The sequence below is a fragment of the Lissotriton vulgaris genome, chromosome 4_1, assembly GCF_964263255.1.
Source record: "Lissotriton vulgaris chromosome 4_1, aLisVul1.2, whole genome shotgun sequence".
Lineage (NCBI taxonomy): Eukaryota > Metazoa > Chordata > Amphibia > Caudata > Salamandridae > Lissotriton > Lissotriton vulgaris.
This window is the reverse complement of record NC_141691.1, coordinates 723,731,466-723,754,316: the sequence shown is the minus strand read 5'-3', so window position 1 is coordinate 723,754,316 and position 22,851 is coordinate 723,731,466. Positions and strand designations below refer to the sequence as shown.

Sequence of the window (22,851 nt, the reverse complement as noted above, 5' to 3'; positions counted from 1 at the left end):
TTTCTCTGTTTAGACATTTCATGCTGTCAGAAAATATGATTTTAGTTGGTTTACAAACTAGTGAGCTAAAGGCAGGACTGGTATGTGTTTCCATTTTTCTCAGGCAATTATTTGTTATATGTGGCTACAGTTAGCCTTAGCACTCAGAAATACAGCATCTCCTCTGTTCCTTATAAAGTACAATAAGAAATAGCAAAGAGAACAAGCATTTGCAATGCAAAACATATCAAATTTACGAGACTTTAAGCTATTATCATTTATAGTGGCTATAGCTCAAACTCTTGTAAATGCAAGACCTATTTCACTTCAAGGAAGCAGCTGCCATTGTCCAGGGCTGCTTGAAAGTGAAAGTGGGCATGGCGAGTAAAGCATGTCATGCCTGCAGTAGGAGAAACCCATTAAAGAAAAGACTGCTTACAAACTAAATAAGACATACCATGTCGCATCCTCAGTAAAAGGCCAGTCGCCATGGGTGGTTACAAATGCAGATAAGACGGTACTAAGGAGGGACTAACAACTCTAACAACGACTTGCAAGCCAGCGTTTACGAAGGACAATGACACAAGCCATTGAAAAATATGGGCGGAGAGTGGGCGGGGCTTCTCTTCCATACTCCACTACAACAAGTCTCGCAGAGTAGCACATGTGCGCTCACTCAGACTCGACCTAAATAAGGGTGGGCTTTCTGTCTGTTTGTGTCAGCTATTGGCTTTTCCTGTGTTTTTCATGTTTGACATTGCTTTGATGAGGTGTTAATCAACACCATGGCTTTTTGTGGAAAGTTACATTGACCCATTTAAGTTTTCATTAGTGTTTTGTGATAGTGCACCAAGTAGTGCTTTTTTAGGCTGCAGTTGTAACAAGATGTGAAGCTTGTAATTGACAGCCATAACTAGGCCATAAGAAGCATATCAACGTTCTTAAAGATGCAATGAAAAAGCTGGTCCTTTGTCAAATGTATTAACTATGTAATATTTTTCACAGTGTATGCCTTTAGTGTTAACCATATACAGTGGAAACCTTATCTTCTGACTCTTTTTTATAATGCTCTTTTTTGAGAGTACAGCTTACCTTTGCTAATACATTCTATTCAGCAAAGGCAAGGGACCGTACTCCCAGCCCCTAAGTTATTGTAGCCCAAGATGTTATTGATACTGGGGATTTCTTTCTGAGACAGCTGGAGGCAACATGCACAAAGCCTCTCAACTATTACCAAACACTTCCCCCTAAAAAAAAGCCAAACCTGTTGGTTTTGCTAGTGCCTGTTTATAAATATGTGAGCTAATTAGCTTTAAAGCTATGGCAAGCCTTTTACAATAGCATACATTTGTTTCCTTTTGAAAATCAAAAATCTCAAAAGATCCTATTTACGCTCAAGAGGGCTGGCTGTTGCTCCCCCATCTGATCAGCAGCTGTTAATTGGTCTTTTATTTATTTATTTATATATTATGAGATTTATATAGCGCTAACCAGACCCAAGGAGTTAATAGGTTAGACATGTGCTCACCGAAGGAGGAGGTGTTTCTTGGCGGATGGTAGAGGAGATGTCAGAGTAGGGAGTTGTTGTCACTCATCTTAATGGTTGTAGTAAGACATTCGAAAGAGTTATATTTGAGGGAGTCATTTTCCGTTACAGAGATGCTGTTCTTGTGTATGATTGCTATGCCCCCTCCTCTCTGGTTTTTTCTGTCTTTGTGTAAGATATCGAAGCCCAGGGGCACAAGCATGTCCATAATTGGGGGAGAGAACTCGTTTAGCCAAGTATCGGTGATGAATGTGATGTCAATGTCATGTGTGAAGATGGTCTCTGCCAATTCGGTTGCATGTTTGGATGCCGACCTGCGCTTAGTGAGCATGCAGTTGGTGTTGGAACTCTCGTTATTGGGGTTCTTCGTTAAGGGAGCCCTGGGGATATTAGTGAGGAGGGCTGGTGGTCTTAAGGGTTTTGTGGGGGGGGGCAGTCTCTTCCCATACCAGTGATCACCTGAATATTGGATCTGGGGGGTGACAGTAGTGGTTGTGTCAAATGTGGAGGCAAGATCTATCACTTCTTTAGTGAGCAAGGAGGCTCTTGTTCTTATGGGTCTTTGAGCTTGGTTTAGGAGGGGGGTTGTGTTCCAGCTGAGCCGCTGGGTCTCATGAGGCCTTGAGTGATTAGTGCTGGCGGATAGGGGAATCGGAAGTGGACGTTGGTTTGGGTTTCGGAGTGTGGTGAGGTTCTGTACTATTTCTGAGAGACCCAGAATTACCCTTTCAAGCTGTCTCTAGCAGGGCCAGTCGCTGGTTCGTCTTTAAGTAGGGAAGGTAAGAGGCGTCTCGGGCGGATGTTACGGCTCTTTTGTTTCTGGGTCTCTGAGACGGAGTCGAATTGGGGGTCGTGGATGATCTAAGCAGTTGGATATTGGGCAGCTTTGCGTGAGTGGTGTCTGTGAAAGGGGGTGTCGGGTGTGGGTGTGGGTGAGGGTGTGGGCTGGACTCTCTGCATTGACTTTGGTGTTGGAGTCGCCCCAATTTCCTCCGTGGAAGGTCCTGGATATTGAGAGTGGGCGGTCTCGGTGGGGGTCCCTCTGCCATCTCTTGTTTGGCAGTGGAGGGAAAGGGATAGGCTTCAAGGGTAGCGCCCTGAGATTGCAGGTTGTTTGTTGAGAGTGGGCGATTAAGGAAGGCGGGGTGGGTGTTGCTCGGGGGTTGGAGGGCCTGATCTGTGTTGTGATATCCATTACGAAGGGGAGAAAAGTTGGGCGCTGTCGGGGAGGGGTGGAGGATGGAGATTGGCGGGAGGAGGCAGGCTTGCAAGACAGAGGTCTTGTGAGTGTGGTGGGTTATGGAAGGGGGAGGTGGGTGTTGGTTGGAATGGACTTGGAAAGCCACGTGTATGTTGGGACTCTGATTTGAAAGGGGGTTGTGAGAGAGTTCAATCCTCTCTGGGAGGGGTGAACGGCGTGTCGGATGGTGTCTGGAGGTTGTCTGGCATGGCGGGGGTCTTGTGAATTTCCTGTGCAATCGCATGGGGGGGCTTCTATTCGGGAACAAGAGGATGGACGGTTGGGAGCTATGAGAAAGTGGAGAGGTGTCGCGGAGTGAGGGGAAGAGGGAGTCGAAGGATTCTAGGTTGTCGTTATTGGCTTCGATCAAGACTGTGCCGTTGGTGTATATGGTTATGGAGGTGTTGCCTCTAAGTTTGGAGTGATCAGGGAGTGTGATCGTAAGTTTGCAGCTGTGGGTGGTGTTGGTTATTTTAGATATGTGCAGATGTGTCTTGAGGAGGTTGTTCCAATTAGCAGGTCTCATGGTGTAGAAAATTAGGCCAATTTTTATCTGGCCTTTGGAAGAGCAATAGTATGTGTCCTCTATTAGGGTTTCTGGGTGTTGTCTGATCAGCCGGTGTTTAAGGTTTCTTTTTGCTTTAGGGGTGAGGTTGGGGTGGAAATTATGGAGAAGGAGTTCAGGCCGTGTGGTTTTAGTCCTTTGGGAAGGGAGGGGCGGGATGGGGTGGTGGTTTCCATACTGTCTCTACTTAGTTAGACGGGGGTATGCACTTGTGAGGGGATTAAGGTGCGATTCAGCACAGTAGTCTGGGGAGAAATTATCTAAACTACAGAGGCAAAACCGGGGTTGATGATTTTAGCGAATATTGTGTCTAACCTCAGTGGTTGACTAGGGTATTAGCTGTAGGATAGATCGTTGTGGTGAGTTGACCAGGGGCTTTTCTGGAACTGTGGCCAAAGCGTAGCCAGGAATAGACAGGCTCCTTTCCGGTTTGGGTAAGACGCGTGAAGTGACCCTGTTTAAGGAGCAGTCCTTACTAGCCCAGATCGATTGATCAGCCGATTGGGGAAAGAAAAAAAAATACTTCTCCAACAGAACCCTGTAGGAAGATAGTTACCCCGCACTAGCTATCAGCAGGTATTTTCCAGGTTGGTTTAGGAAGAATAACCGCTTCTTCACCTTTACTGCAGGCAGAAAAATAATGAATAGTGACTACTCCTCTGCTCATAGTGAGTGATGGCCTGACCAGGGCGTTCTATGAAGAGTTTGAGAGTTAGGGGCGAATGGCTGCCATCTTAGGGACCGGTCGGTTGTGCTCGTGAGGCTGTGTATTCTGTGCCTCCAGACCCTAATGTTCGTGTCACTGGGCAGCCGATTCATAGACCGGTTCAGCGGTCCAGAAATATGCGGCTGGTGAAGGAGGTTGGGGGAGCTAAGGGGACTTGCACTATCTGTGGGCATCTGATTTGCTTTTGCATTGATGCCATCTTAGGGTCAGGCACAAGGAAGCGAGTCCCGAGTCTCCTGTTGTTGTAACCAGATGGGGTTCCTCTTTACGCCTTACCGGTCCTGACGAGCGGACCTGCACTTGATTCTTTGTTTTCAAGCCGCAGTCGGGTTCCTCAGGGACTTTTATTCAATCCGTCTCGAAGGCGTCATGGAGCATCCGATTCTTCCGTTGTCAGCTGTAGGCATTTGACCGTCCGGAGTCCTGCTTGATTGCTGTCTGGAGTTTGTTTATTAAAAAAATGCAGTTACGACTTCCTTCAGGTCCAAGGGAGGCTGTTTGGGATCATCTTCTGAGAAGTCCGCCGTGGCTGCCCGATCTTCGATGCAGGGGCAGCTTGCTTTTAGAGAATAATATCCCACTGTATGAGATATTATCTCATTCAGTGAGGCAGACCTGAAGAAAGAGAGTTGGTTCTACCCTGTGCTGTACTCCACATTAAGTGATAGCTATATTCCACCATGTGAGACAGTGGTATCTCACCCTTTCCGACATTAGTCTATCCACCATTTTATAGAGATTTTCCAAACTTTGTGCTTGATCACAGTATCACAGTATATAAAACCTGCGCCTTTGATAGGTGGATTTTACTTCTTGTGAGATTAAGCACTATTAGACCCCCTCCTAGGTGAGCAATATCACACCCATGCGGGTGGTAGCTCAACCTGAAAGGAAGATTACCCATGCGAGACAGGGTATGGTCTACTATCTTCATTTGTCACTAGAATCAACGATATCTTCATAAAGCCATGTTGTCACTTTAGTTTTTAGCTTTTCATCTTCAAAAGGCAATATAAAAACATACCAATAGCTAAAATACCAAAGGGATTATTTTCCTTATTTTGCTCGGTGATTGATCATTAGTTTTTGTTTATTAGGGATTGCAGGATACTTTCCGCTCAACGTCAATGTACACCTGTGCAATAAGAAGAAAAATGTCTGTTTCAACTTTACAAACCTCATATTTTTTTTGTAGAAAACTATACGTAAAGGAGATGAATGCATTTTGAAGAACAACTCAGAGCGGAGTAAATGGCACGTGACTGGCCCAGGAGGACTTGATATGCTGGTTCCTTCTGTTAGCCTTATCGTACCTCCACCAAATCCGATTGCTGTAGATCTTTCTACAAAGTAAGTTTCAGTGTCAATAGTAGCATTTCTTGTGTTTTGACTGATGACAATGCAACCAAGATATCTTTCCAGAATTACTAATATGGCGTGTGTACACATATTGCTGACAGTCGTATCATCCTATTATTTCTGGTAGTTACTTATTTACCTCTAGCTCCTAAGGTATGGTTGTACTCATTTCGGGAGTAATTTAAAATATTTTTTTGCATTTGATAGGAGCAAGAGAATGTGGGGAGATGTTCCATAATTTACATTTTCTTAAGAATAATTGTCCTCAACACAGTTCTGGTACCTATGTCTCATCCACACTCATGCGTGATATGTGTTCCTTAGCCTCATAGGAGCGTCGAACGTTCAGCGCCCAGTGCTGAACGTTCGAAGAACGAATGCTGGCCCGTCGGCCAACGGTCGTGCGCAGCACTGGCAAGGTAGTGCTCGCGACGACCGTTGGCCGACGGCAGCTCTTAAGGGGATATACATACTCCTCATTGGCTTTTGTGCCATCTTGCCTGGTAGCTGTTTACACATTGCCACTTCAAGCTAAATCTGTGTGTTGACCCAGATGACGCCGCATCTCGATTGGATCTGTTGATCCATTTTGGATCCGTAGACTGAGGGGGTTAAGTGTTTGGCGAATGCAGGACTTCAACCAAAAATTCATGGATCTCCTATCAGTCCTATTTAAAGTGTATGTAATCAATAGTGTGGACAGGACATTTGCAAAACTCTGAATAGCCTCCTCCAGTCACTTGCATGGAACAGCAGACTCATTTTGTCTCTGAGCATCGTCCTTACCAAAGCTATCTTAATGCCAGTTTGTCAGCTAACATACATCGTCAGTGATAGATACAGTACATATCACGTTCTACAAATATAGTGCATTGTTTTGTTTTCATATTTGTGGATCCACCTAATGACCATTTTTGGAAGTTTCTATCAACCTTTGAACTTGTCAATGCAGAGTTTGTCAAAGGTTTGTCAGTGTAGCTGCTCAAATACCTATATACACGAGCAAACTCAGTAAAAACCCATTTTTGGTTACTTTTTGAAAAACGCTTTATTTCATATTCTGAAAAAAGACTAATGAAGATGAAACTTACTTTTCGTGCCTAAATTGGTGAAACTCATTAAGAGCTGTTTATTGAATTCGGAAAAATATAATATTAGGCTAAAAAAACTTGATAAGTGGTTTTTTTTAATGGTCCTAAAAGCCGTCACCCTATTTGCGTAAGTGATGTCTTAAACACGATAATTGCTGCCTGATGCCAACACATCCTGCTCTTTCCTCCCTGAAAGATACATCATACTTTGGAAAAGATTAGGTGATATGATTTTAATGCTTCAACATATTTTAAAACTTTTGACTGTTTGCCAAATCAGTAATGTTATTGGTGATGTTATGTTATTCGAAACTGAAATATTCATATGTTCCTCACAAAGTATGTTTTCTGTGGTAATCTTGAAATGTATTTTCATTTCCTCTCCAGGATTGAGCAGTACTATGAATTGTTTTTGTCCTTCTGGAACCAGTTGTACATCAACATGAAGAGCTTGGTGTCTTGGAAATATTGTATGATGGACATTGAGAAAATTAGAGCAATGACTCTTGCTAAGGTGTGTATTTGTGTGGTTGTTCACCTTGCTCATTTTTAGGTGTTCTTCAATGAACTCAGTCAAATACAAAGACTTTACACAAACATAAATTGCGAATGTATCCCTTTATTCAGTGTTGTAATTAAGGAGAACTAAGCTGAATTTGTTTTAGTTTTGGGACAGCTTAACTTGTGACATTTAAAAAGATTGGCTTTTTATTCAGCACAATTTCGAAAACTATTGGGAAGTTTTTCAGCATTGACACTAGTATGAGGCATGTAGTCATTTAATGTACAGAGGCTTTGTAGCTCGTCTTTCAGGAGTGGGTGCAGATTGTTGCTACATATATGCTGTAAGTGCTCTTTGTTCTACATTTTATAGGATATATCTGGAGAAGCTGTTTCAAAGTGTGCTTTTTATGGTGGCATCTTTTCTTCTGAGGTGGTGGCCTAAACTACCACCCACGTTTCATATTTCTCCTTAAAAATAACATTCACTTCAGCATTAAATTCTTTTTTTTCAAAAAGGGGCACTTGATTTTTCAGTCTGTCTTTCATGTGACCATAACAGAAAGTTTGTATTCAGCACAGTTTAGTAGAATAAGTTACATGGTAAGTTGTATCTGCACCCAAGAATGATGGAGTGTGTTGGCCTTTCTCATATTAATGCTGGTCTGTGTGCCAAAGCATCTGTAGATTTTGTAAGATATAGAAAACAAAATCATCTTTGTGTTTTGATTGGTCAATTGAATCGTGGCACCTGCAAAAATGTATTATATGCTCATGCTTAAACTACTTAAAATGTTTAGATCAGGCGTGCATTTCTTTTATGAAGCACTTCATTTTTGGATGTTATGTACCTATGAATCCGTGAAAAAAATGCTTGTTCTAAAAAAATCTGTTGATTTCTTACATTTGTTTTTAGCTCAAAACAATGCGTTATGAGGATTACCAAAAAGTTGTATCAGATCTGGAAATTCATTACCAAGAATTCCTTCGAAACAGCCAAGGATCAGAGATGTTTGGTGATGATGACAAGCGAAAGATGCAGTCTCAATTTTCAGAAGCTCAGAAACATTACCAGACCTTAGTGGTTCAGCTCCCGAACTATCAAACAACTAAAGTAATCCAGGTTCAGCAACCGCAGCAGCAGCAACAAAAGCACATAACTGAGCTCAACACCCAAGGTTTGTTTCTTCCTTCTGGCAGTATGCTGAAACATTTCTGCATAGCGCTGTTCTAGGACCATCCCACCCAGTCTTCTTCGTCATTCTCATTTTTTTTGCGTCGTTATAGACCGCATTAGAACTAGTGCTTTAACACATACTTAGAATGGGTTTTGGGTCTACACCCCCAGCCCTCCTCCTCATGATTGGAAAACTTCCTTGTCCATTTCAGGTCCCTGCTCCTGTCTATGGGTCTTGCTCCGTCCATTTCAGGTCCCTGCTCCTGTCTATGGGTCCTGCTCCCTGTTTGTGTGTTACCCTGATGTTTGACTGATATAGTCTGTATCCTTCCCTTGCCGATGTCCAGGATCTTTGATTAGTTGCGGTTGTATGCACCATTTGTGGTCTAGCACTCACTGGGAATGCATTTCCTGCACCCTTCTTTCTCTCTCTTTCATTTACTCTCCCATGTCTCTCTCTCCCTACTCCTGCCTCCCCAGCCATCCTTGATTCCTACCGCCTACCCCCATCCTCCTCCATATTGCTCATTCCTCCTTGCTTCAACACCAAACACTGCTGGAGCTTGGCATCTCTCTCATTCCCTCACTCCAGTACTTCCCTCTTCCTTCTGTTGTCAAGCCATCCATTGTTAGGCACTATTTGCGTTGCGAATGCATGTAGAATTGCTCTTGCAATGGCAAAGTCAACAGCAGCAGGTGGCCCTCTTACAATTGTATTGTGTGTTCTTTCAAAATGGCCGACACGATACAGACGAATGCAGCGCTGTGAGCATCTTATCATGGTATAAGGTTAAGCATATGTAATTAAATTACTGAATTAATCCTGGATTTGAAGGCTTTTATAATTTGGTGTGTGGCACGAAAGTGTGGTAATATTTTTCTTAATTATTTCCCACCATGTATGATTAAACATCGGAACGTTTTTGTTGTAATTCTCAAATCTGTTAAAACTATTTTGATGGCAAGTCATTAAGATGTGAACAAAGCTCCCCTGGTAGAGTTATATCTTCTTTTAAGCAGATGTTATCACTAAGCAGCAAGCAGTTTTCTGCTGGGTCTTCCCCCATCAGTGGTTCTTCATCCAGATATAAAAATATCCACAACAGCCTTCAACAGCAGACCTCCAATTTTACCTCTGAATACCTCATAATAGGAAGTGTTTGGCTATTGAGGCCTGATCTAGCCATTATGCAGACACCTCTTCTTCCCCCTGACGTCATTGCTTTCAAAAATATCTCAGGAATGCATGTGACGGCTTGAGCCTTTTTGAACTCTCAGCAGAAGTAGATGACAGTTTCAGAGAGTCAGTAGTCTTAACACTCATCCCTAGTCCTGACAAGGAGGCTGGGGAGCTTGAAACTGGTGCTTCGCCCTCCCCAGGCTGTTACAGCCTCAATTTCCAAGGAGCGCCTGTAGCTCTCTGGCCTGCCATGTCTTCCCAATTCAATTGTAATACTGCGGCACCCTCTTCAATCCAGAAGATGGTTTCCTCTTTGAAATGTGCTTTGCATTCCTTTTGTTTGCCCTACATCCACAGCTGCGGCTGGGTAGCTGCCTGGGGGTATTTGCTGTTGATTAGTAATGCTATTCATCAAAGTAAAATGCAGGAGCTCTTCGATGGACCTTTTAGCTGGTACTGTGTGCCTACTGCAGATATAAACATGGATTTGAGTTTTCGGGCGGGGAATGAGAGGCTTACCAAAGTGTGCTGGAACTCTAGCTTGCTGAGTGGGCAAAGGTTCACCCTGTTGTGGCTCCTGCGAACACATACACCCCCTTTTAAAAGAATCTCATTATAGGGATAGTCTGCCATCACCCTTTCACTACTGACTTCCATTGGAAAGGTGGCTTTTTGTGTGCTAATAATGAAAAGTGATCATTATGGAAGACTAGGAAGGACCGTTACAAATTATGTTGAAAAATAGCGTATGTTGAGTTATGCATTAAAAAAGTTATGCTACTTTCACCTGCAGAAGATGCAATAGCTGTTATACTTAGGCTTAAAGGAGAGGTGAACGTCTTGTCTTAGATCTGTTAATGGAAGCTAAATCGAACCCCCTGTGTGTAATTTGCATACTTTTTGCACTTTTTTCTTCAGACAGTTGGTAAAATACCTCAGTTAGGTTTCCATGTGGCTTTTAGGTTTTCATGTGCCTCCGCATGGTAACAAAGTATTACATATTTTGTTTAACATAGCCATGGTATTATTTATTCAACTCTGATTTCGTTTTCTTCCCTTGAATGTCTTTGAAGATTGAGCTTGCATATTCCATACTTCTAGCCACAAACATTTTATGTCTAACTATTGTGTTTATTCCCTCACACAGTCACTTCTCACATAATATTTCTGCTTCTTTTGAATTGCATTGCAGTTATTAGGGAAGTTTCCAATAAAGTTGGATCTTCATCAAATGGATATGTGGAAATTGACAGAGGTCAACAGATTGATAGAGAGCGAGAGAAGCAGGAAACGCAGCTATTGCTTCAGCTCCAGAGGATTCGTCAGCGGTTGGGAACCTATGAGATGAGTTTGTTTCAGAGGAATACATTTAATCTGGATCAAGAGGCATTTAAAGACTTTGCTGCCCGGATATCAGACTTGGAGGTATGACCCATAGATCCATTTCCAAGTGTCCTGACTTTATTTCCCGCATATAGCTTAATTGTCCAGTTATATGCATTTTTTGGGGATTGGGATACAAAGTTGAAAGGGAACACACACTGTCAGAATCGTAGCTCTAAAGCTTTCTATTTAATAAAAAAAGACTGACCTCGACTGGTTGGAGCGGCAGGGCAGATTCACTGCTAGATCTTTATGGAGATCGGTGAACCCCACGCAAGCTGTCTGATTTGAGTTTGGCTCAATTCACATTTTATGTGGCTGGAAATTTCAGAGAACCCCTCAGTTTAACTGTTTCCTTGGGAATTGATGTTCTTTCGATCATTTGATTCCTGTTCATCCCCTTTTGAAGCCTGGGGGATAAACATTCTTATAAAGTTTTTGTCTTCTTCTGTTATCAGCAGTATGGCTTATGGAATTTGGCGACTCAGCCTCTTTGGCCTTGGTTACTTGTCTTTATTTCAATTGTAGGTATATTTTGGGGCCTATGAGCATACCAGACATATTAATCTGCAATTTTGTATAAGCTGTCATGAAACAGACCAAATGCATTTTTAGTTTTGTCATATCTGGGATATAGCCTAGGATTCAGGATAAACCTTTGCTGCTTTCACCTACCCTGGAAGAAAAGGAATTTGTGCTGCTATTTAGGGATGAGCTGACCCACGACAAGGGGGAGTGAGCTGTGCAGAAGCTACATGTGCATTGCGCGCAGCTGGCCAGACTCCAGCTAGAAATTAGTACTCTGAAAGAGGATTCAGGGCTTGCAGGAGACAAGAGACTTTCAAAGACTGTGCGTTTGATGAAACTCATTGCCTTAATTCACACCATGCCACCATTGATATTCTGGGTTTCTGTATCACACCTATTCAATTCTGAGGTATACAAGGATTTCTTTCTTTCACCTTATGCCTTAGGATAATGTCTCATTGATTGATGCACATTATCCACATTCTGGAACCATTTACATTTCCGTTGTTGTTCCAGAGATATTGCATTTAAAGACACACTTGAACTCTACCCCTAAATTCCAGTTTCCCTAGGCCATCCATACATGGGTATTTCAAATTGTAGGGAGCTGTCTCTTTATATAGTGGACAAATATTAGGTACACTATGTGAAGGGTCCAAGTAACCAGTATTGGTTTACAGAGGCAAAAATTATAACACTAAATGCTCTCTTTTGTGGTAGTGTGAGTGAGCAGTTTAGGCTTATCAGAGGGTAGCGCCAAGCATTTGTTGTACTAACAGAGGCAATAAATGAGATACACTCATGAATAAATCCAAGACCGATTTAGAAAAAAGTCATATTTTTGATACCAAGAACTTCGTTATCAAGTAAGAACTTTTTAAAATGTTTAATTTCACAGGTAAGTAAACATTTAACTTAAATGTATCTTTACGCAGCAATGCTTCCCTATGGGAGAAAAGGCATATGCTGCATACAGTTTTTTATGGTCTGTTTCTGGGGGACTTAGTCATAGGGTGCCAAGGTCCAAAGTACCACCAGCAGTTACTCATTACCTGTCCTGGGGCATCCAGAGGTGCTGGTCGGGTTGGAAGCTGTGCGTGCTACGCAGATGGGAAGAAAGAAGGGACACCTAGAAACAGGCTGTAGAGGGGGACCTGGGGACAAGTCCGGGGGCTCTCAACAGGGGGGCTCGGGTCACAAGGGTCCTGGGAATAAGGAGGCACAGCCGGTATGCCAGAAACAGGGCTGGGGCGCTTGGGAGCAGAGTGGAAAGGTCGGCTGGGCTCTTTGCATCCTAGGGCCTTGCGTTATCCATCTCACTGGTTGAGGGCATAGAAATCAGAACAGCTGGGTCGCTCTGAAAGTGGGTCTCTGTGGTGTTTTAGTCTTTCGACAGGTGCTCATTCTCGGTGCTGTTAGAGTCCCGAATAGACTTAAACAGGCCTTGGTTGTTGCAAGGGGTCCAGTACCCCAAGTAGTGGTGCTGTTCAGTACCAGATCTGTTGTCCTCTCACTCAGAGGGGGGAGAGATCTGCCCTTTTGGAGCACAGGAGCACACCTTTTCCGGGGCGCTGCTGTGTCGAGCTGGCTGGGGAGTGGCAACACGGTAAACCGGACTATGCCAGCGGACTGCAGGGGAGTAGCTCCTCTACTCGAAGCTGGGGAACCGGGTTCGAGTCTCAGCAGGGACGCTCAACATCCTTTGATTCTGGACAAATCACTTAATCTCTCCGTGCCTAACAAAAAAATGAATGTGTGTTGTAAAAGAAACTTCAAACGCAGTGAAGGTAAGAACTCATCTTTATTCTGTCACCCACTCTCCTGGACTGCCTGAGAGATGCCAACATTCCAAGGCGAGCTCTCACGGAACATACCAACAAGGAAGGGACAACCAGGGGAGGGCGGAGTGTACCAAGTGGATATATTAACAAGTAGAAAGATTACAACACATCTCCCTTTGATACATAAGGGAGAAACCTGAAGATGATGCTGTCCAGGAAGTTATTGAAGAGCCAGAAAGCGACCTAAAAAAGGCTTCAACCAAAGAGGGGAGAGGAGGGGGGGGGGGGGGGGGGGAAACGAAGGAGGCCTCCCCAACTGGAAAGAGAAAGTGGGTGGGGGGAACACCACATGAATAGCAAGGTTGTAGGGGAAATAGGTCCTACAGTACAATTCCATCACAAATGTACATTTCCACATTCCAGAAACCCTTAAAGCATTTACCTAAAAATTGCTAGGAAGCATAAAATGAATGTACGAGGCACATTGAGACATTATCTGGACCTTATATTTATATCCTCCTATTGTGCGGAAAAAGATAAAGTATAATTGACCTGAAGGTACCTTAACTTGACATACCCTACCTACAGATTCTGCTGGTGGAACTTCTCCAAGATACACTGGAAGTGTATCCAATAGGTTGGCCAAACGGGAAACTACACTTAATGAGTGGAAGGAGGGTAGATCTTACCAAGGATTTCTGACATGAGGGTACCACTCTCCCAACTCCCCTGAACGGGTAAGGCCTTCATCTTTACCCTGCCCCTCAGGTGAGTGGGCTCCCCAGCATAACCTGTTGGCGATACCTTGTGTTTGGACACATAGAGCGTGGCAAAGCTATCCTGATCGTTCCCCTTGCGTAGTTCCTCTCTAACGCAGGGATTGAAGGTACACCCTGCATGCTGGTCCCAGAAGGATGTGGACATGGCAGCAATGGGGGAGGGAAAGGTGGAGAACTCCCCCTTAAAATTTAAAGGAAGAAGCAAAAGTACAATTGACTATCGGACATAAGCACCCAGTGGAAGGGATCCCTAAAATGCTAACCCCACAAGGGACAAAAGGGGAAAAAGGAAACCCACTTACCAAAGGATGGAGCTAACTAACTGTGGACACACCAAGGTACACAGGGTACTAGCATTGCCACTGACCGTATATATCTATTGCTGCAGATCCGCTGAAGATCCCAAAGACAATCAAAAATGAAACGCCCCAAAATGTGCTGTAAGTGCACTAACAGTAAAAAAACTGTATATGAAGTACAAGGGTACCACGTAATTACTGTGTGGTTAAAAGTAACACATTGTGCTGTATCACTGGAGAACAAGGTTGCCCTGAAATTACAAAATTAGCTTTTCACAGGCTGTACACCATCACTGCCAATACGAGAAAAGGTACTAGGTTCACCTTAAAATACTAAATACATAGCTTATCACGGCTGTACAATATCACTGCACACTAAAGTCACCAATCTAATTAATATGAATTACCAAACGCACGGTTGTAACCATTACAATGTTCACCCTTCCCCCAAAACCCATACATGAAATGATATCATCTGCTTGCTCAGTACTCCCCCTCTGCAGACAGGAACGTGTCCATATAATTCTGATATGAATGTTGTGTAAAAGGACAATCTCCAATCTATCACGTAAGTACCAGGTATACACAGTTAGAAGTTTGCACGGTGCACTATAGAATTTACAGTAGTACCCCCTTTATTTATTTATGTATATTTTTTTTTTTCCTTAAAGCATGTAGAACCGCCCACAGTAAGCACGGATGACTTCAGAGCCTGGATAGTTTAACTTAGGAAATTCTAATTATGTTAAGGCATGCAAGAAGCTTTGCTTGTGAAGTAACCAAAAATATGCCACAGCTATGAACTACATTAATTTAAGTAGGTTACTGAATTGATGCCGATGGCTTGCAGATGATAATGCTCGACATCATTTCTTGTCACGTACACAACGGGACACATGAGGGCGCTGTGTCTTTACATAGAATATATCATCGAGAATAAGGTTCAAACGTTAGTCAGCTACATGTAGCCCCCAGAAGACACAGTACTGTTAATCGCCCCCAAAGTGCAGGCTATAAGTACACAGTCACGCTGATCCCGCTGAAGAGAGGACAAAACGTTCCATATTTAATTCAATGAAGACCTTACTTGAAAAAGGAAATGCCCCAAAGTGCTTCCAAGTGTACTGTAAAACTCCGATCACTTGTGCGAAAATCGAAAATGCCACTCTGCCCCCGTTGAAGGTCCGGAAGGTATTGTAGATGACAGCTCTGAGGTAGCTGAGACGCCCGATTTTGACCACGGCGTTCTTACTTGAAACTCTGTGAGGCAGGGACGACCAGGGAGGCGCTAACAACTCTTGAATATGTGTTGCTGCCCGCGGGGATGCACTGGACGTCGCCCTCAATGATCGAAAAGAAAGGAATTGGAGATGGCTCGGAGGGAGAAATTGCACCGGAACTCACGTCTTCTTCTTCATCACTACTGACGTTTCAGACCGGTTTACAGGCGGAGCTGCTGCGCAGACTCGAAAAAGGAAACTGACGAGGATCCTCTGAGGCGAATGAAGGGCGCCCCGCTGTTGACATGAATGACAACCAGGCAACCCGGCCAAACCAAAGGGATTCCTCACTGGTAAATTGTACAGCGGTACTGAGGAGCCGGTCAGGGCACACCAAAGAACCGAGAGGAGAACTCTCACTGTTTGTTGATCTGACAGCGGAGCAAAAATCACCACGAAACTCCTCGTCAAGTGTACTCTACACTGGACAACCCGTTTAGACTCCGAGCCTTCACATAAACAGGATCGTGTAAAAACCGCCACCCATGTGGCTGCAGATTAACGCTTCACTCAAGAACGGGATTTTTTTCATCCGGCGCAGAAGAGGGGAAGATTACTGAGGGAAGTGCTCCAGCAGTGCGCTTACGATTTTCTTGACCATGAAAATGCTTTCCAGTCAGAAGCGCACGCTTCACCCTCCGTCTCAGCTTGGCTGTACGAAGCTGTCCAACTCCTCCTCAATAAGTCCCTTGAACAAACGTTGGTAGTGCACACCTTTACTTCAGACGAGGGAGCCCTCTCAGCCAACGGCGCTCACCTCCTCACCTTAAATCAACGGTTGCTGCTCACACACTCCTTATGCCTTCGATTACTCACGGCACAGAGCTCAAAGGTCTCTCCGCTTAGCTGGTACTTCCAAGATCAGCATAGCACCGCGCTGACTGTCATTCCGCCATTTCTACATCTGCCAGGTTTGATGTTAGCACTTATAGATGGACGTGACTGGCTTTGATCACGACTTCTGCTTCAATAAATCCCCCGAAATCACAAGATGACAATCCTTCCTGAATACTAGGCTACTGGACCGTCGAACAGAGATCACCAATTTAACTTTTCACCTCATCTGTACCAAGCACGAACTTCACAGCATTACTCGCGTACCGGTTGGAGAGAGCACTGAAAGGGGAGGTGACAGCTTGGCCCCCTGCGCCAGGTTCTTCGCCTCGTCGCCAGTGTTGTAAAAGAAACTTCAAACGCAGTGAAGGTAAGAACTCATCTTTATTCTGTCACCCACTCTCCTGGACTGCCTGAGAGATGCCAACATTCCAAGGCGAGCTCTCACGGAACATACCAACAAGGAAGGGACAACCAGGGGAGGGCGGAGTGTACCAAGTGGATATATTAACAAGTAGAAAGATTACAACAATGTGTCTATCTGTAACACAACTGGTGCTCAAGTAAAGTGATATGATCCCTTCGGGTCTATTTTGCGGTATATAAAAGTCCCCCCCTTTCAAAACAGGGAGATTGCTGGCAATTTGCGAAGGGCTGGAAGTCTACTGGGGTTCTTTGTAGATGCTCAGGTCACGATTGTTGAGATTGGTGCAGGCAGGCAGGGGTTTGCACCAAAGGTCCACATGAGTCTTCAGTTCTTGCTGTCTTGTGAATCTTTTTTGTCCTCTTCTTGTGGATCAGTCAAATCTGAGTTCCTGGCATCAGGGGTTCCTCCTAAATACTCAATTTAATGGCTTTAAGGGGAGTGACAGGTAGTAGTCAATGGGTTATTCACTTTTAGCACAACTACACAGCCTATAGGACCACTTCCTGTGGGAAATGGGCATAACCCTGACCCAGTGAGCCTATTTCAACCAAAAACCAAAATGGTTAAATTCTAAGTTTAGTATTAACATCACCTTAGGGGTGGGACTATCCTGATGGGGAAACACACCTCTTAACTAACGAGTTGTTCCGTCTGTACTGGTGTCTAATGGGCTTGGGGGTGGTATTTCCCCCATCTGTAGAAGCCTTGGGTCGTATATCAATGGTGGCAGAGGTCTTTGAAGCCTCTTCACTTTTATACGCTGATTAATTAGTCATCTTGCTTGATGGAGGTGACAATACCTTCCACCAGAGCAGGCATTGTTTAGGCCCTCGGAGAGTGCAAGCTCTCTCCTGCAGGGGGTCAGAAACCTATCTGTGGTGGCAGGCTGGTCTAAACCAGTCAGCAAGTACACTAGTAGTTGGTAGATTTTCAGGGGGCACCTCTAAGGTGCCCTCTGGGTGCCTGTATTAATAAATCCATCACTGGACTCAATGTGGGCTAATTATTGCAAGATGTTTGATACCAAAACATCTCTAGTTTCAGTGAAGCCTTCATGTAGCTGGGAAACTTGTAGTTACTAGTGTCCAGCACATGTACTTAAAATGGCTTCCCTGTTCACTTGATATATTTAAAAATTGGCTTAGGCATCACAGGGGCATATCTGCTCATGTAGATATGTCAACACATATGCATTGGGGCTGGAAGTCCTGCTGTAGGGGTGACTTATCTATACTGCAGGCAGTGTCTGTAGGGATGGCATGCAGGAGGTGTGCTATGTTGTGTCATCACTTTTCTCTGCACTATTTCCCGCAGCTTGAAGTGGCAGTCTGAACGAGTGTGCTGAGGGGTCCATTAGGGTGGCACAATATATGTTGCAGCCCTTAGGGACCCTCTCTAGCCTCCTTGCCTTAGGTTCCAGGAGTACCATTTACTAGGACTTGCAGGGGGTGCTAAATGTATTGCCAAGTGAGGGAACAATTGTACAGTTTTCGGAAAAGAGATCTGGCACTGAGGGCCTGCAGTGCATTTCTGTCAAAATTGCATCCAATACCAGGCAAAAAGTGGGGGTGACCATGTCAAATAGGGTGACTTTCCTCCACAGATCACATAAGTGTCTGTAGGAATGTGCACCTTTTTGTCAGGGTCACCCTCCACTTTTTGCCACTGGTACTGATGTTTTTCGAATGATGTGCACTGGGTCACTGCTAATCAGGTCCTAGTGCCATTACTCATTCCCTAAAGACAAGGTAAGATGTTCTAATTGTGATACAATTTGCACACACTTTGGCACCCCTGTAAATCCAGAGTAAATGGTGCCCCTGGTACCTAGGGCATGGGTAATAAAGAGGGTCCTTAAAGGCTGCAGCATGTATTAGGGACCCCATAGAAATTGCTGGCAGACTGCCATTGCAGGTTGTGTGACATGGTGCAAAGCGTGTGTGAAAACACAACATGGCACACTCACTGTATGCGATGCCAAAGTCACTGCATATATTATATGTAAGTCACCCCTACAGCATGCCTTGTAGCCTTAAGGCAGGGTGCATTATATTACATGTGAGGACATATCTGCATAAGCAGATATGCCCCTGTGCTGTCTAGTTCAATTACTAGATGGCACAAGTGAACAGAGAAGCCATCTTAAGTAAATCTACTGGACACTGGTCATTACGAGTTCCACAGGTACATGATGGCTTTACTGAAACTTATCGTGTTTGGTATCAAACACCTTGTCTTAATAAATCTGTACTGCTGCCAGTACTAGTTGTATCATGACATGCACCTAGAGGGCACCTGAAAAACCTACCCGTATCTAGTGAGCTGGCCGACTGGTATCGACCAGCCTGCCACCACGGGTTTCTGATTCCCTGCAGGTGTGCCCAGAAATAATCCCAAGTTGCTCACACCTCCTCCAGCAGGATGGCTAGTGATTTCGCATATCTGGGCCAGGGGCTTCAAAGCCCCTGCTGGCTTTAATATGCAACCCAGGCTTCCCTCAGACATGGGCGATGCCACCCCCTACCCAGAGGACCATTTGACACCAGGACTGGTGGGAAATTTGCTTATAAGAGAACTGCTGTTACTAAAGAGGGATCCTTTGATGAAGAGCACAGTGCATCAGAATATTGTAATCTGTCTGTTAAAATGCAACCAGAGAGGTCAAGAGAGGTCCACTGAAGGGAAGTCAGCTACACTGTTTTAATCAGATTATATTAATTACACAATTATATATCGGGCAGTCACCTGGAGTTACATTCACATTTTTAGAAGACATTGCCACATTGATTCATTACATGGGCAAGACCAAAATGTGGTCAAGCAATACCTCAGATGTATTTAGGAATGCTCCGGCTTCTAACGTCTACTAAGGAGTAGACACTACTTCAATGTCAATGCACAGCTTGTGAATTTATAGCAGGTTTACACAAATTATTTATTAGTCACAATGGTGTTCAACTTCAAATCTGGTATGCATCCATATGAACCTTACATACTCCCCATGATGCTTTTGGGGTTATCATAAATATGGAGCAGCCAATCTTCGATAACTCCTTCATATTAAATTCTAAACATTACAAATATGTACTCATCACTCCGAAGCACAAAAACAAACTTGACACCACTCTTCAAAATGAACAAAAATTTGAAATTTCCTACCCATCTCTTACCTCTTCTGTGAAATACTTGAGCTTCACCAGTGGCTTCATCAAGATGGCCCAGTGTGTAACCTTCTTCGAATATTATTAGAACAAATTATTCACCTCTTGGCACCCGAACAGCTGGAAACAGCCGCTCATTCGCTCGTCATTTTTCATCAGGATGTTGGCAACACCATTTTAGCTGGGGTGCCTCAGGCATTACTCTGATAATCAAGACTGGCTTTCATGCACTGGCCTGACTAATATCTGCGAAGAGAAAGGTCAGGCACATCATGGCGTTAATAAAGGAGCTATATTGGCTTCCAAACCAGGCCAGAATAAAATTAAACATTTTCTTTCTAATTTGCAATGCTGTAGACTAGGGCATTTCTCTGCTCACCATTTCCAGAGGACAAATTGGTGTTTACAGCAAAGATACTCTTTGCCTGGGATTTCCAAATCTGAAAACAACTCAGGCACTAAAGCTTTCCTTTACTGGTGTGGAAACTAGTTCTCAAACTTTCACTCGCCCACTTTCGAAACCAGACCATCTTGCCTTCAGAAGATTGTTGAAAATACCAAATTCATCTGAACATATGTTGCGTATATTCCCTGCCTCTGTTTTTCATTTTTTCCTATGTTCACATCAGTTGAAAATGTTATTGTAAGCCTTTCTATTTTGGAAGCCCTGCAGTATTTTTCTCTCTTATGCTTTTATAGTTGCATGTAAAGCATATTTTTGCCTTTTAGGTGCATTAGCAATACTGATTAATTAAAATGTTTAATAAATACAATATAATACCGCAACGGTACACAGATGCAATAAAGTAAAATATTAGTGTGAATATGCATGAAGATAGCATTCTATTGTTTGATATCCACTGTCTTATGTATTGAAGCAAAGCTTCATACTAGATTACCATATCAGTGTATCTTGGACTTCAGGTGAATCTAAAACCTATATTAACCGGTCACTCCAACTGCAGGTAAGTCACGAGCGCTCTAAAGGTTTCACTACATGGGAGAAAGAAAGTAGAAGCTGCTTTTGATACTACACTGACTGACAGTTTGAACAACAGATTCTTATGTTGCATTCACTGACGTTTTTGTCCTATACTGTTTACAGGGCAAGAGAAGCGAGTCCCAGGCGTTATATGCAGAGCTCAGCAAGATAAAAGAACTGATGGTCACCCTTAAGGGCTCAGACAAGTCATCCTATATACAGTCCGAGCTGACTTTACTGTTTCAGAAAATGGAGAATGTCAATGATTTCTCTTCAATCTACTTGGAGAGGTATTGAAAAGTAATCTAATATACTTGTGCTAATTAACGTGTTTCAGCATCTCCTCACATTAGAATGTATAATATAGTTCACACTTCGTTCACAAATATTGTTATGCATTACTTCTCAGGCTTTTTATTGATGCAATATACCACCCCAGTCTCCCTAAATTCTGTCTAAAATACACGAATCATCAAGCTGCAGACATCACTTTTTCATCTTTTTTTCTTTTAATTCAGTCTGCTGTTAACACCATTGCTAATTGTGCCACAATTTGCTGAGATATGAAGTGATGTGATCTTTCTTGTCTCTCATCCTTTCAAATAAACCAACTTAGCTGAATAATTGTGAGTGTATTTGATTGGAGCTAGGTTGAGATTTCTTGAGACAGGGGATCTCCACCCAGAGTGTGCCAATACATTATTTCACCACTGCTATGATTTCGCCAGCAGGCAATTTTGGTTTTGCTGCCTGTAGCAGGTGCAGTTTATAGGGTGACGTTTGGTGATGTGATGTTTAAGGGTAAGAGGAGAGAGTCTAAAATAAATTTTTGCAGTGGAGACCGTCTTTTGGGAAATTTCCAGTGATTTGAATGAGTTCAGACAATCTAGCAAAGTAGAGGAAGATGAAGCAGAATAAAGCCAGAGGTGTGCTGTATATAATAGGTGTTTGTTTGGGTCATCCAGTCTAGTGTGTGAGAGAAATGGACATTCCAGTCCTCGAACGTGTCCAGAAACAGTTTTCGGCTAAAACTATTGCTGTATAGATGAGAGTAACTTTTCTAATAGTGTTTTTCTGTGTTTAGTTTTCACCTACATTCTGTTTTGCATTAGTTCTCTATTGGTTTTAAACAATAGATACATCAATTGGTATTGGAAATGCACTCATGGAGCAAATCGACCAGTGCCATAAGATATTGTAAGAGGATATTATAGAAAATATGCACACTGGACTGATCTTTGATCCTTTGTTGGTTACTCACTGTCTGTGAAATCTAATAATATTCATGGGTCCTTTACTTTGCTCAAGCATGCTAACAGAACTATCAGCATGCTTGAGCAAAGTAAAGGACCTATGAATAATAAAATTCTCAGACGGTAAGTACGCAACGAAGGACCGAAGACCAATTCCTACCCCATCATGCCACAGTTAGATTCATGCCTCAATTTCCCTTTTAACCCCTCCCATGCTCATGACGAGCTGAGCTCATCATGAGCCACGGTTCCCGTGTGCTCAGGACGAGCTGAGCTCGTCATGACCGTTAGAACGCTCACACGCGGGGCTAATTCCCCTGCTGTGCGAGCGTTCTACACAAACGGGTGTGGCCGTGACGAGCTCAGCTCGTCATGAGCACACGAGCACCGTGGCTCATGACGAGCTGAGCCCTCCGCCCCCCACCACAGCGGGGGAATCGGCCCGCAGTGAAGGGGTTAAGGATTCTAAAGTAAGGGATTGTTCTTACACAGCGGGATAGATAATAACAGAACCAAACAGATGTAGCTTTCTTAAACCAGTCAAGAAACAGCAACTAGTGGACAAACAGATGGTTCCCATGCCTTTTCAAAACTAGTCATCTCATTGTAATTATTGTATATAGTGTGCTCACAGTCGGCTGTCTTCACCAGTTCAGTCAGCCGTTCCATGTAGTTCAGCAGGGAGTGTTCCCTTTAGACTCTAAGAATGTATGCAGTTGCTACTGCCAATGCTGTCACCAACAATCTTTGTCTGTGTTTGGAGGGCACTACTTCTTAAC

At 43.6% G+C, this 22,851-nt stretch overlaps 1 protein-coding gene across 2 annotated transcripts in view; it reads left to right on the top strand.

Moving 5' to 3' along the window:
• Positions 1–22,851, top strand: part of DSP (desmoplakin) — a 229,494-nt gene that overhangs the window by 109,827 nt on the left and 96,816 nt on the right. For both annotated transcript variants that reach the window (XM_086965017.1, XM_086965016.1), the window contains exons 12-16: positions 5,253–5,407; positions 6,895–7,021; positions 7,925–8,186; positions 10,558–10,790; positions 20,943–21,109. In XM_086965017.1, the coding sequence (XP_086821143.1) occupies positions 5,253–5,407; positions 6,895–7,021; positions 7,925–8,186; positions 10,558–10,790; positions 20,943–21,109 (944 nt within the window). The remainder of the gene's footprint in view (positions 1–5,252; positions 5,408–6,894; positions 7,022–7,924; positions 8,187–10,557; positions 10,791–20,942; positions 21,110–22,851) is intronic.